General features: G+C 40.1%; 1 protein-coding gene across 2 annotated transcripts in view; it reads right to left on the minus strand.

Moving 5' to 3' along the window:
• Positions 1 to 11397, minus strand: part of sbf2 (SET binding factor 2) — an 85489-nt gene extending 74092 nt beyond the window's left edge. For both annotated transcript variants that reach the window (XM_035682562.1, XM_035682561.1), the window contains exon 1: positions 11240 to 11397. In XM_035682562.1, coding sequence (XP_035538455.1) covers positions 11240 to 11294 — 55 coding nt within the window. In that variant the 5' untranslated portion in view covers positions 11295 to 11397. The remainder of the gene's footprint in view (positions 1 to 11239) is intronic.
• Between the last annotated feature and the right edge of the window lie 2320 nt (positions 11398 to 13717).

The raw sequence follows: 13717 nt of genomic DNA on the forward strand, positions 1-13717 counted from the left end.
ACAAAACTCCTGGTGGGACGGATTAACTCAATATGTTTCAGTAGGAATGTCGTCTAGCGAGAAAAGTGTGAGATATGGAACTTACACCACGAACACAAAGAAGCTCACAGGAGTGAAAAGACAATTACCTGGCAACCTAAAAGCATACAAAACATTTGTATTTATACCCCCCCCCCATGTGTAGACTTTGTCTCCACTCAAATGCTCACTGCTCCCGACCAAAGTCCATAATTAATTTTCCAAAATACACAAGACACCAAAACAGCGTTTTATCACTGCCTGAATATAAAGTCTCAAGTGTCAGTCATATATATATATATACACACTTACAGTATGTAGTTAGTGCTGAGAGAGACAGCTGGATACTGATCTTTAGCAGGTGTTGTAAATTTCACATTCGGCACATACAGATTTGTGAGGTTGACCATTGAAAGCTTTACCAGTGAAATAACTCCCTCATAGATTTCCCAAAGGACACCATATGGCTGGGTCTTGCAAAACTCTGAAGCCTAAATTGGATGTAATAATTCATGTCAACAAGAGTGCAAACAACATAGTATGTATTTAAGAGTTGATGTATAACTGCAATGTTCCTATTTAGCAATCTGGAGAGCTAATAAGTGGGATTTTTATCTAATTTAAGAAAGCTTTCCCTCATTTAACATGCCAAAAACAGCATTTTAAGATCTGTTTCACAATATGCACTTTGTCACACTGCGTTGTCTGACCCAATGACTTCATCTCAACGTTATTTTAAACTCTTAGTCACTCTTTGACAGTTAGGAACACACTTTCAGTTTTTGAGCCAAGGGAAAATGGTCTCCTATCAGGAGAGTAAGAGACAGAAATTGAATACATGTGGCCAATTTCTTGGAATTCATTTCACTAATATGGATGAAAAGACATAGGCTGGGATTTTGTTTATGCAATTAATAAAAAAATTAAAAGCATTCCGGCTAAATATTACATATATTACATATACACATATATGCTGCAGATTTGCATGCTTTTTAGATTCTCAATCATCTGTTTATATCAAACGACACACTGCAAACATTTGGAATTAACATTAATTTTACCATCTGGCCCTTTGAGAGTTTACGTGTGGATACCTGTGTTGTAGCTGGGCCAGCGGCTCTCCTGCAGTACGCAACTTTATGCACTTGTGTGTCTTTCGAAGGACGAGCCAGTATTTAGTCATAGCCCAGATGTTTGTGGTTAACCGTCAGCCCTATATATCTGGTGAAGCTCTGAATATATTCAGAGCTACCACACTTATCAGCAGGCCCATGTGTTGTTTTACTGCCACAGAAGAGGAACAAATCACCCGTTCATGTGTAACGTTACAATTCAAATAACTTCACTGACAACTGTCATTATAGTCTCAGTGGAAAAAAAAATCGGTTGTGTTAGATCCATTTTGCCATTCAGTGCATTTCAGTCACTCCTATCTCAACAAAGGTAAATGCCATGACTCAGCAAACTACTTAGCAGCCTGCTTATGAAGCCCCCTATGTCACAGTTTGGTCAGAGGTCAGAAACCAGGCACAAGGAAGGCCAATCCCTTCAGCAAACAGGAAAATTAACTGCTACACATCATCATAATGACATGAAGCCCACAGGGACTGGCTGCGGCCCTCCTGCACCAAGTGCCTCAAGCCTGCTGTCAACAACCTTCTTGAAACCTAAACCCATCATGCTGAGACTCTTGGGCCTGAGTGGGGGGGGGCAGGCCGTGGTTTGGGGTTGTATGTATGATTGTTTGCTGGACGATGATTATACTTTTTGCCTTTGTTCACCTGTAGAGGCGAATAGATTCAAATTCTGGTGCGAGTAGAACACCAGTCTGTCTGACCGTTACGTGTCTCCAGGTCTTTATAGCTCCCCTAATTGAAATCACATGCTTTCAGTGCTCCAAGTTCAAATTTTCAACCACAGATGAAAATAAATGACAGAATTCTTCACATTCCACGAGGCTGCACTCTTGTATTAAAACAAGCCGTGCTTTCAAATACTACCCCCCTGACAACTATAAAGAACCCCATCAGCGAGGATAATAGAATCCAGGCCTGAAAAGAAACATGCTAATTTGAACATCCGCTAGCAACATGTGAGGGGGGTGAAGTCCAAAATCAAGTTTATTTATTTATTTTTTTGGCAGAAGCTATTTAAACAACACGAACAAAGCGGTCCAAGCCCATGACACGCGTGTGCATGTTTAAGAGCATGGCTCATTTCCAGCTCAATACAGCACATGTGTGTGGTACAGCTGGATAATACGACCTAAAAAACACTGTAATGTTTCTCAGCTTTCTAATGAAATACAATATTTATCTACACATTTAAGGTGTTTTCTTAAACAGTTATAGGGATTTATTTATTAGAAACAATAGCTATAGACTAACCAGCTTTTAATAAGTGCCATTAGAGACTTGTACAGTCCAGTGCAAACATTGGGACACTTTCATAAAACTTTTGTGTGCACAACAGTTACTTTAATTAATGTGAACACACAAATAATTGTGAGCTATTGTTGGATTCATCAATTTTTTTGTGATTACCAAAATAATAAAACAAAATTTATGAGGACCACTCATAAACTGATACCATGAAACCCACAAATTCTTACTGAGGTTTGTTGCACGTTTTAGGCCGTGAAACAGCTTATAAAAACACACCACTGGGAAATATCAGTCAGATATAAAATAGTCCAACTGCATTAGTAGTTTTTAACACGTTTTATCAGCCCTCTTAGCGGTTTGCTCTAGCATTAAAAATGAGGCTCAGGGATTTGCTTGATATCAGATGATGGCGTATGGCATTAAACACTGTTTTATACAAATTCTATCAGTGAGCTGTGGTCCTCCAAAAAGTCTTAGCCAAGTATGTTTTACATTTAGAACAAAAATATATAACAGGCATCACACCAGACCTCTTGAGGAATGTCATGTATGCCACACCTCCTGTCTCTCATGCTTTGATAAGTGGATCGGGATGTAATCGGAGTCCACATCAGTTGAGTCAGCTGAGATCGAGCCGTCATCTGCAGGCTGTATTGTGGTCAGTGTCCAACACTCTTGGATTACATGTTGCAGCAGAGCTGAGTGACAACTGAGTGATGGTACAGTAGAGCTCTGAGAACATGGGCATGGGCTAACCTGAGTGCGCCAGATGGTTTGTTAAGTCTGTCTATCACAGTCTATCAACTTCAACCAATCAGATCAACAAACCATATAAGGTCAAACTCTTCCTGGACTGCTGCCGTTCTTTGCTCTTCTTTCAATGAAATACTCTGTATTGTTGTACAATGTTACAGACATTGACAATTTCCAGATAAATTCAAAGTGACAACAAAAACTGCCCACTCAACAGTCAGCCAAATATTGGCATAAAAATAATATTGCAGGGGGCGCCCCAGTAGTTCACCTGGTAGAGCGGAGAGCGTGTGCCCAATGTACAAAGGCTTCTAGTCCATGGCCCTTCGATGCATGTCATCCTCTCGCTCTCCCCCTTTTCCTGTCTACCTTTGCCTGTCACTGTCCATTAAAGGCATACAAGCCTGAAAAAATGATTAAAATACTAATAATATTGCAGTCACAATACTGTTTCAGTTTTTTAAGCTGACATTGGCTGTTATCAACATGTCAGCGCTTCTCTACAAAAGATATTTAATTAATAACAAAATATATGTTTTCATATTTCATATTGTTGTAGAAGTTCTTTGAAAAAATTTACTGAGACATTCCAAATTTAACATTCCCTATTTAAGCCACCCAACTGGGACTTGAGCCACTGCTTCAAGTCAGCACACACGCACAAATATCTGACATCCGCACTCAGAAAGATTGAATGTCCCTAATAATTTATCACAGTTGCGTGATTTAGCATAGTCTGAACAACAAGTGAAAAACCAGAGGAAAAGTTGTTAGTCTTTCTTGATTAGAGCAGATGTTTCTCCTCTTGGAAAAAAAGCTCTATTCATCTTCCTGATTTATCTCACTGCTGTTATACTGTTGATTAAAACAGCCAAATGCTTATTTTCCCATGTATGGACAGGCCACCAGTGGACTCAGGAGCCAGTTTACGTCACAATCACGTCAGCATCGAACCGGATTTTGGCCCAGCCACGCACACAGCGATTTTAATTAAATTACTATCAGAACCAATATGTTATAAAAAATATCTATAATATGTGCATCGGTCTGTCTGTAGTGCCCTGGCTCCATGCAGATTTGCGTCTCAGCTGTGTCTCACAGCAACCTGAAGCCTTTACTTATGCTTCAAGTCTATTTTTTTGACAATTAGAGCATAAAGGTTTGGGTGATGCCCAATAAAAAGGCACTGTATTTGTACTTACTATATCTACATTTTGTCAGGTAAGAGGAGCAGAGTTTGCTGCTCTCGGACAGAGCCAGAGACATCTCCGGTTTGTATTTCCACAGAGTCTCTCTAGCCTTAGACAAAAGCCCCAATTTCCCCATCATACCTTGGCCTAGTGCTGCAGTAGTTTTTAGGTTTGCTGTTGTTATGCTGCAAAATATTATTACTTTTTGTTAGTGTTTTTAATCTGTTCAGAACATCCCGCCACCCCAACAGATTGCATATCGTCCATTTTGAAGAAACTATGATCGGATGATGTGAAAATTAAACATATTACATCCAAATGAGTGGAATGTAGAGCCTCCAGCTGTGCATCAGAAAATGTGGCTACATCCCAGTAAAATCACCACAGAGGGGGCACCCTGCACCTGGTAGAGACTGTGCCCCACATACAGAGGATGAGTACTTACATCATCATCATCATCATCATCATCATCATCCCCGCCCCTCTCTCTCCACACTTTCCTGTCACTCTTTAGCTGTAGCTATCGATTAAAGGCAATAAAAGCCTCACCTGTACAGTAGTACAGAATTTCCATATGTAAATTCTATATCAGACATCCTTGTTGAAGAATGGGAAAACCCAGTTTGGTCTCAAGGATGACCGTCCGTCATCAGGAAGCCAAACTGTTCTGGACGTTCTGTATGGAGGATATGCAAAGGAATAGGCTGTAGAGTTGTTTGCATGGCAAAAGGGTATTGGAGAGATTAGCAAACTGATGATGTCATGAATATCAAATTCAGGAAGCTTTCCAGACACTAATGACAGCTGCAGGGCAGAAAAAATATATAAAAAGATAGACACTGGTTTAAGGTCATGCGTGGGTCAAAATGTTGGGAGAAAAGAAAAACATATCGGCCTGCTGATAGAAGCTTCAAAAATGTTAAACACCACATACGCAGTTTATTCAGCCTCCCCTTCGCTGTCATATATAATGTTTTCCGTATAAAACAATAAATGAGACACATTTTGACTTTCCACAGACTTCTCAAGCGGGATTCCATCAGTCGAAATCATCATGGTCAATTTTTGAATGTTTAAATAACAAATCAATCATCTTTTCATCACTTGCACTCTCCCTCAGCTCAAGAAAAATAAAAGCAATGCCGCTCATAAGTACAAATGCCACAGTCCTCACTTATTCAGTCAGTGGTTCGAAACCTTCTGCCTTCTTCTTGTGAACTTCAGCTGCAACCGTGCATGTGGTTGCTAAAAGTTCATCCAAAAAACAACTCTGCACATTCCAGCTTTCAGCAAACAATTAGATTAAATTAATTTTACAGCCCCTGCTTACATCTGGTGATAAATTTGATATATTAATCGAACCATGTCTGTGTTCAACACATCGAGGCTGAGTTCATTTCAGTTCAACGCTGTATCACAGGGACTGCAGTCATTCAGAGAAAGGGATGACCTAATGTTTAATATTTTGTGTTTTCCCAACCTTATTCCACCAACCTATTTCATCTGTCGTACTTTCTCTAAAAACATTATGACTAAAAAATGTTTCCTGACATGAACTTTAGCATACTTTGCATAACCACAGAAATCACAACGCTCTGATTGTACACCTTATCAACAAACTGAAAGTAGTGTAACAGTAGCCAGTGGACTTTCCCTACAAATCAGTTTTAAACTCTACAGCAGAAAAGGAAGGAACTCCTCCATTGTGGTCAGGATGCCTCTCACCACAAAGTCTGAATCCAAACGAGAAGCTGCCAAATGTGGAGTTAAAAAGAACACAATCAATGGAGGCAGCAAATCCAAGATGTGAAAAAGAGCTGAAACAATTCCACATCTTACTGTAAGTAATCATGTGACACCTTTGTTAACCGCAAGCAGCCGGTTGGTGCTGAAATAATTCAAGGACTAACATTTGGCATCAACGGCTGTCTGAAGGATGTGTGAGAGCCCTTTTCCCCCCCGATAAATCCTGTAGCTATTTCAGGGTCAAAGGAGAGATGTGAAAAAAGTGGAAGTGGTTTTTTTCAACTGAAAAACCTCAGGATAATTTAAATAACTCAGTGGTCTTGCAGAGGTTGTTATTATGTGATAAGCTGCCTATTGGCTATTGGCAACAGTTGTATATTATGCATATAAAAACATAGCAAAGTGAATGCAGCATTTAATCACCCAAGCAAACCAAATACTCACAACTAAAATAGTTTTACCAGAAACTACCACCTCATCGCTTTCCTCTAAAAAACATTCTAGTGTAGGTTCAGAGTACATACTTATAATGACCTATACTACAAGTGTAATTGCAATAAATGGAAGATTATATATAGAACAGATGCATTGCTTTATGATTTATGGATTGATAGTACAGCGATTAATCTTATTCCATAAGTACCAAGCAACCCACCATTTCAACATGTGTTTATGTTACCCCTAAAAAAACAAAACAGACTACAAGAGTTGACTTGAATAAGTAATGATTTAGAAAATCATTCACAACACATGGGCAGCACTTCAAGATCTGGCATCCAAAAACATGAAATCAACATCTCCAGCTGTTGGAAGAGCCAGTCTCTTAAGTCAGTGTATCCAAACAATGTTTACTTTATGTCATTATTTAGCCTAAATTAGTACTTACCAAGTGAAAACATGGCTTTTAGGCATCACTTCATCATAAACAAACAGCTGTCACATGTAATCTTGGACTGATTATGAGGAGTTAATTCTTTGTTGAACCTTGTTTACGTGACATATTTTTAGACAAAGGCTCAGAGAGGTTATAAATATGAAAGTGAAACCTCTTGATAGACGTTCCAGGCAACAGTGAAAAAATTCTGGATTATAAATCAAGTTCTGGTGATGGGAAATTTGTCATTTTATTCAACATTTCATTTAACGCTGCAATCAGAGTATGTTGCGAGACAAATCAGTCAGTAACATGCAGCTAAACCGTGCAGGCATTCCCTGCGATGAGGAGACCATCGTTAAAGCACAGAAGCCAGCCCAAAGCTAACAGATGTGTGATCGTTAGTCAAACAGTACTTGAAGCTAATCAAAACGATCCGGTCGATAAAACTATGAACCCCAACTGGTGCAGATCAGCGAAAAGCTAGAAAACCACTTTATAGCCTAGAATGAAAGGCAAGAAACATTTTCATGATGGAGTTAAAGCATATAAGTTTAGGGAAACAACCATTGAGACAAACCGCAGAAACACCGACATACGCTACTGCCAGTGTTTCTAACAAGAGGAAATAAGGAAGCAAAAATAGCAGACAAACCTCTCAGAGATTCAAATGCTGGTTTTGTTGTTTAAGAAAGGGGGGTTTTCTTTTATTGTTGTTTTTTTTGCCAAAGCACTTTCCTTGTGGGTGTGTCAAGAGAGCCAGCACTAAAAACAAACACTCTTTGAGAAGTTGTAACAGAAAGTCAATTCATCAAAGTTTCGGAGTATAAAACCTAGCATAGAGTCATTCTTGGTAAAAACTATTGAAATAATGTAGAAAAAGATGTGTATTTGTATGAATCGGAGTCATGCAGTGACTGATTAAGAAACCAGTCCACATCTAAAGCCTGCATACCTGCATCTCTGCATAAACATCTCATGACCGACAGCAATATCACAGTCGTAAGATATTTGCAGATGGAAGTATTTTGCTTATGAACGTTTGGAAGTGGGTTTTTTTTATTTTTTTTTATTTTGCAGGATTATTCTACGTTACATAAGCCATTCCCCAAGTCCAGACCAGAAAATCCAGACCATAAAGTCACACAGAGTACAGCTTGGATATCGTGCCTGTGAAACACATTCCAAAAGCAGTTTGATTCAATAAAGAGTGATGATATCCATCCAGTAAACTGTTTGAGAAAAGCAGCTGGGCAAATTCCTCTACTTCACTTGGCAAATTGCAATTTATGGTGAACAGCACACCAGACCCTACATTAACTTTTGCCAATAAAACCAACAACAATGCCCTACTGCATAAGGAAAATACAGACTATAGAGCAAGTTCAACGCAGACTGCATCCATCTGAACCAGCGTTTTCACATTCCAACATTATTCATGAAAATAATTCCATGGTTTGTGACTCGTGACATTGGCCCCCAGGGAAGCAGACTCTGGTCCGATTTCTAATGGAGGAATCTGCCTCTCGGGTCAGGTTCCTTTTTATCATACTCACCACAGCATATTCATTTTCACATATCTGAAGCACTAAAATGACAAACGGCATACCTGCAATAGATTTAAGGTCAGCAATAAACTATTGATTTAGAAGTTGCCCTACTTTTTTTTTTTTCACCTCAGTCTGCCACACCAAGCACAATGATTTGACCATTTGTGTTGCCTTTCAATACATTTTTCTAAATAGGTCACCTGTGTCACAATGAAAATATTACAAGTGTTCATGCTGGAGACACATACCCTGGATTTATATTCATTCTCAAGGGGCAAAAGTCTTTGGAAAAGGACCATGTCAGTGTAACTTGGTCGTGCAACTGCAAGGCAATAATTGAATTTAGTGACCATCTTCCTTTACAGTATTGCAACTTCAAGCCCACTGCACCGTATCTGCCTGTATTCCTACCTCCACACCGCCCTGTGTCACCCAGAGAGAGGCGCCATCACCACTAAGGCTGCACACTGGTGACACCAAGTTTTTCTACTTTTAAGAGCAATGCTTTTTGTTAACGACACTCCTTTTCCTGGGTTAAGAAAAAAGTATAAATTCAGCATTAACAGGGACTGCTTTCGTTTTTACAGTGTACTTCTGATTCACTACAGATTGGAACCAAGCCCATTCCTCAACAGATTGCATGCTTAGCGTCATTTCCAACTGATCCATCCATAATAATCTAACAATGAGAATTGGGTCAGGCCAGTGGAGCAAAAGCCAGCGCAGCAGGCTCGCTGATGACCCTCGTCAGGATCCCTGGTTTGAATTAACAAGCAAGGTGGACGGGAAAAATCTGTTGTCTAGACAACCTGCTGCACATTTGCTGTGACCAGACTGGTCTCCATAAGCAAACTTCACTAGGCGAAGGCGTTGCTCTGAACAGTGGAGAGAAATAGACATTTAGTATTTTCTCCCCCCTTCAAGTCTTTAAGTCATTTTCATTTTCCAGTTCTGAGAAAATCACTTCCACTTACAAACAAGGGCATCTCTGCAGGGCTGTAGCCCAAACCAGCAATTGATACGCTACATTACACTCAGCAAAACATAATAAAAGCAGACAATTACAATTCAATAAGGAGTGGGGGGGATCATTCATGTCCTCCAGAGAGGCTTACATGTGGATGAGACATAAGCCTGCCACAGCTCTCTAATAGACCACAATCTGAGATGGCAAACTTTTTATTGCTCGCTCTCTCCACAATCAACTTCATCATCATCAGCAGTGGCCGGTGGAGAAAAAAAACTCAACTTTCGGTCCCTGCGTTTCCTTGTGGGGAGACTGTCTGAATGCGAATCCATTCAGACTCTTCTGGTGACGCCAGGAACATTTTGTCCCTGGAGCACAAAAAATTCATTTGTCAGTTGGCGCTGGGATGCACAGAGCTGATGAAAGACAGTGTTTACCTATTGTGCATATCAAGCTATGGTGACTAAGAGGATTCAGCTGCTTTGGCCCCTCTTTGACACACATGGTGCTGGACGGACGCCACCGAAAGAGGCTAAGAACTAGAATTTGTTCCCTCGAGGCAGATTTCCTGAATATTTTTTTTATTTTTTTTTTTACTTTCTCCAAGCTGCTCACTGAAAAAACAATTCTCACTGGATTCTCACAAGCGAGATGAGTGGCAATAAATCGCAGAGGTTTTGAGCAGCATACTGTACAAATCATTTGGGAACATGGAAAATTAGAAATGTGATGACTCAACATGTGTGCAATGCCAAAAAAAAAGAAAAGAAAAAAAAAAAGGTTTGAATCTATTTATCTATTAATGCTTAGAAATGTGTGCAAAGCTATTTCCTGTCTCTGATGAAAAAAAATAAATAGAGAATGCAAGCCTGGACCTGAGATTTGACATGTTGGAAGCAAAAGGGGGTGAGTGGGGGTGAGTGAGGGGGAGGTCCGAGTCCCACTGCAGAACAACAGAGGAGAGGGAGAAGAGGGGAAGAGGGGAAGAGGATCCGGCTGGGCACAAGGACTGCCTTTCCTTTGCAGCTGTATAATGTGTACGCCCATCATGAAAACGTTGAGGACTCTTCCGGCAAAAACAAATATTACAACAAATCACTGACAGGTACGGCTGCAGCGGGTAAAAATAGACCACCCACCCCCCCAAAAAAAACAAAAACAAAGGAAAAAAAACAAAAACAGAGCGTGCAGGACAGGAAAGTAAGCTACCAACATTACACAGTAAAAACACAACACAATGGATGCAACCAATGCCGATCCTGATCCCAATGGTGCAAAAAACCAACATGATCGAGGAGGAGCAAGGTTTTGGTTTCATGTGATCATTCCTGAGCGTTATTCAGTGCCCCCCCCTCCCTGGACACTGACAGGAGCACGATCAACAGGGACAGGATGTGAGAGATTTTTTTTTTTTTTTTGAATCCGTGAAAAAAAAAAAAAAAGTTTCGATCGATCCAAGACAAATATCGTAACTACGCGACTATTGGTAAATCAGCTCGGGGGGTGAGTTCGATCTGTAAACACACTGCCCCTCCGGATCATATGAAGTATCTGTCTGGTTAATGAGAGGAGGGAAGGAGGGGGAGGAAAAAAAAAGGAAAAAGAAAGTGTTTCCACTCTCGCCTGGTAGCTGTGTGGCTAGCCGTGAAGCTAAAGCAGCAAAAAGCTATGTAGCATCAACATCATCACACACTGACTGACGGCCTGCACAACAAACCTCAGCGTCCACTTTCAATCTGCGAGCCGCCAAAACTTACCGGCTTTCTCCTGATCGTATCCCACGACAATAAAATAGTCAGCAAATCTAGCCATGTCTGCTGCTTTTCCCGATATATACCAACACAATTCAGCATTTTTCCTTCTTCCAAAGCACAGCCATGTTTGACAGAAGGAGTGTCACTGCGCCTGCGTGCAGGAGCGGGAGACATCCATGGGCGTGGGCCCTTCAGTTTATAAATACAGCACAGTGTCCCCAACAGAGTCTCTTTTTGGCCCTTTAGCAGGGGGAGAGCGGTCCCCACCTTTTTTTTAATACCCCACCACAATAATACTATGTTTTACTGTAAACAGCGGGGGATATTCTGACAACCACAGCGGGGAAAGCTGTTAGAATTACCGCCTGGTTAATGCAATAGATGGGAAATTACAACATTTCTGGATTAGCTGGAGACTTCCTGGGAGCTTTCCATCAGCTCCCGAAGGTCTGAAAACTCCCATTTTGGAAAAAAGGCCCTGCCTCAAAGTCTTGGATGAGAATAGAACTCACAGAAACGGTAGATGAATGTAAGAAATAAATATATCAAATAGCAACTTTGACAGAGCAATTTGGAATATTTGTATATATATCAACAGTGATTTCCATAAGGTTCCATAAGGTTCAAAATTTTAATGTACCAGAGGCGCTTCAGTCAAGGAAATGTTATGCTGGGGAGTACACACAAGTCCTCAAACCAATTGCAATCACCTACTCAGTCAGGTCTACCGTCAGAGCAAAGGAATACTAGTTATATTAAAACCCACAACCACTCAGAATACATTAAGGTTTCCTCTTAACATGACAAAGCTGCTTCAATTGCAACATTTAAATGATTAAGTGCCACAAAAGAAAAATCATTTGTGGTCTTAAAAGCTCCTCTGTTAGGCTGAGCCTGGTTGTGATTTGACATACAGTGTGAGGGACAAGGCAAACTCGTGTGGTTAGTGCAAAATATTGAATATTTATGAAAACGGGAAAAGCTGTCACAGGGACGTGGAAATTAGTACTAATGTGTGTGAGAGGAAAACACAAAACACCATCGATGGGTTGTCTGTTCTTTCTTTTCTTTCTATCCCACTTATTGTTTTTGTTTGCTAGTAGTAGGGAGATGAAGACAGGGGTAGTCAACAGTTGAATTCGAGCCAAACCATGAAGAAATACAGACCGGATGTTTGCTTATTGTGTTTATCATTACAAAAGAATGTTGGGGAAAAGACCTTCAGGTGACAGGTTCAACATAACATTATAATTATTATGAATCATCTTTCAAATGTGTGCCTTTGGGGTTGACACCCTCTTCTTCCTGGCACACACGGCATTAGTTGTTCAGGTTTCCTGCCGCTCATACCTGCTCATACGCGTGAATAAGGTCCAACAAGAACTGTCAGTCACCCTACGACAGCAACATCATGAAGGACAAGCAAAAAGACTGCTATATAAGGAGCCAAAAAGCAACAGCAGAATTTTGTTGTCACGATTGCACAATCTCCTGTTATAAACTTTGGTAAGGGGATTACTTGTCTGCCAGAGGCAATTATCATTACAAAGTGCTTACAAAACTTTTGCTGGTTTACAGCACATGTGTTTGACATTTATGTATTTTTTTTGGTTTAATATATGACACCATGTGTGGAATGAGGTCGCATGTGATATAAATAAACTCAGGAAGGTTTTGTGTTAGGGATTAAAAACAATACGATATGAATTACGGGATGCCGATATGCTAGCGTGGAATGTCAAGTGTTAAGTATGCTGAACATTATGTTGAAAGGCGCTGTTTTTCCCCTTTCTTTGAAACTGAAACAAAAATCAAAACTGAAAGCATTACTTAGCCCTCCTCTGTTAAACTAATTTACACCACAACTTGTGGAAATTTCTACATTGGAATTTCTACACTGATAAAACCCAATGTTTTTTACTCTGGTATTTACAGCATTTCACACAATTAATAGATAGTAGATAGTTATTTCTACACTAGCTGTGGGTCAGTGGGTTGAAGGCTGGGATACACAAGAAGTTATTACCTCCTCAATGTGTTATTTCTGAAGGCATTTTCTGTCCCTTATGGGCTTATTTTCCACATCTGCCTCATGGACCCCACTGACAGGGGTGTTGTTTTGAGCCTTACAGAATAAACTGTTTTTTAATGCTCTGATTTTAAATATCTTTCTTTCTGTGTTGCTTTCACTTACTAAGTTTTAATACAGACACACATTGACATAGTGTGCTCATGTAAAACGTGTTTCGTGCAGGTTTAGAGTGACTCACTGTAGTGGCCATCCCATGAAGTCTAATAATGTGAGGGGGTGATATCTTCTGAGAGGTACAGGCAGAGTTGATGGCTCTCCCATTGTCACCTAATGGATTCCTGTGTATGCATTCCTAAGTCATTACTTATAATTTATAACAGCAACAAATCAGCAGAATTACTTGTGTTACTTGTGTGTCTATAGTCTAATGTCTAAGTCAATATTGTTCA

Source organism: Morone saxatilis, unplaced genomic scaffold (genome assembly GCF_004916995.1).
Source record: "Morone saxatilis isolate NCDOM2014 unplaced genomic scaffold, NCSU_SB_2.0 Contig11, whole genome shotgun sequence".
NCBI classification, from domain to species: domain Eukaryota; kingdom Metazoa; phylum Chordata; class Actinopteri; family Moronidae; genus Morone; species Morone saxatilis.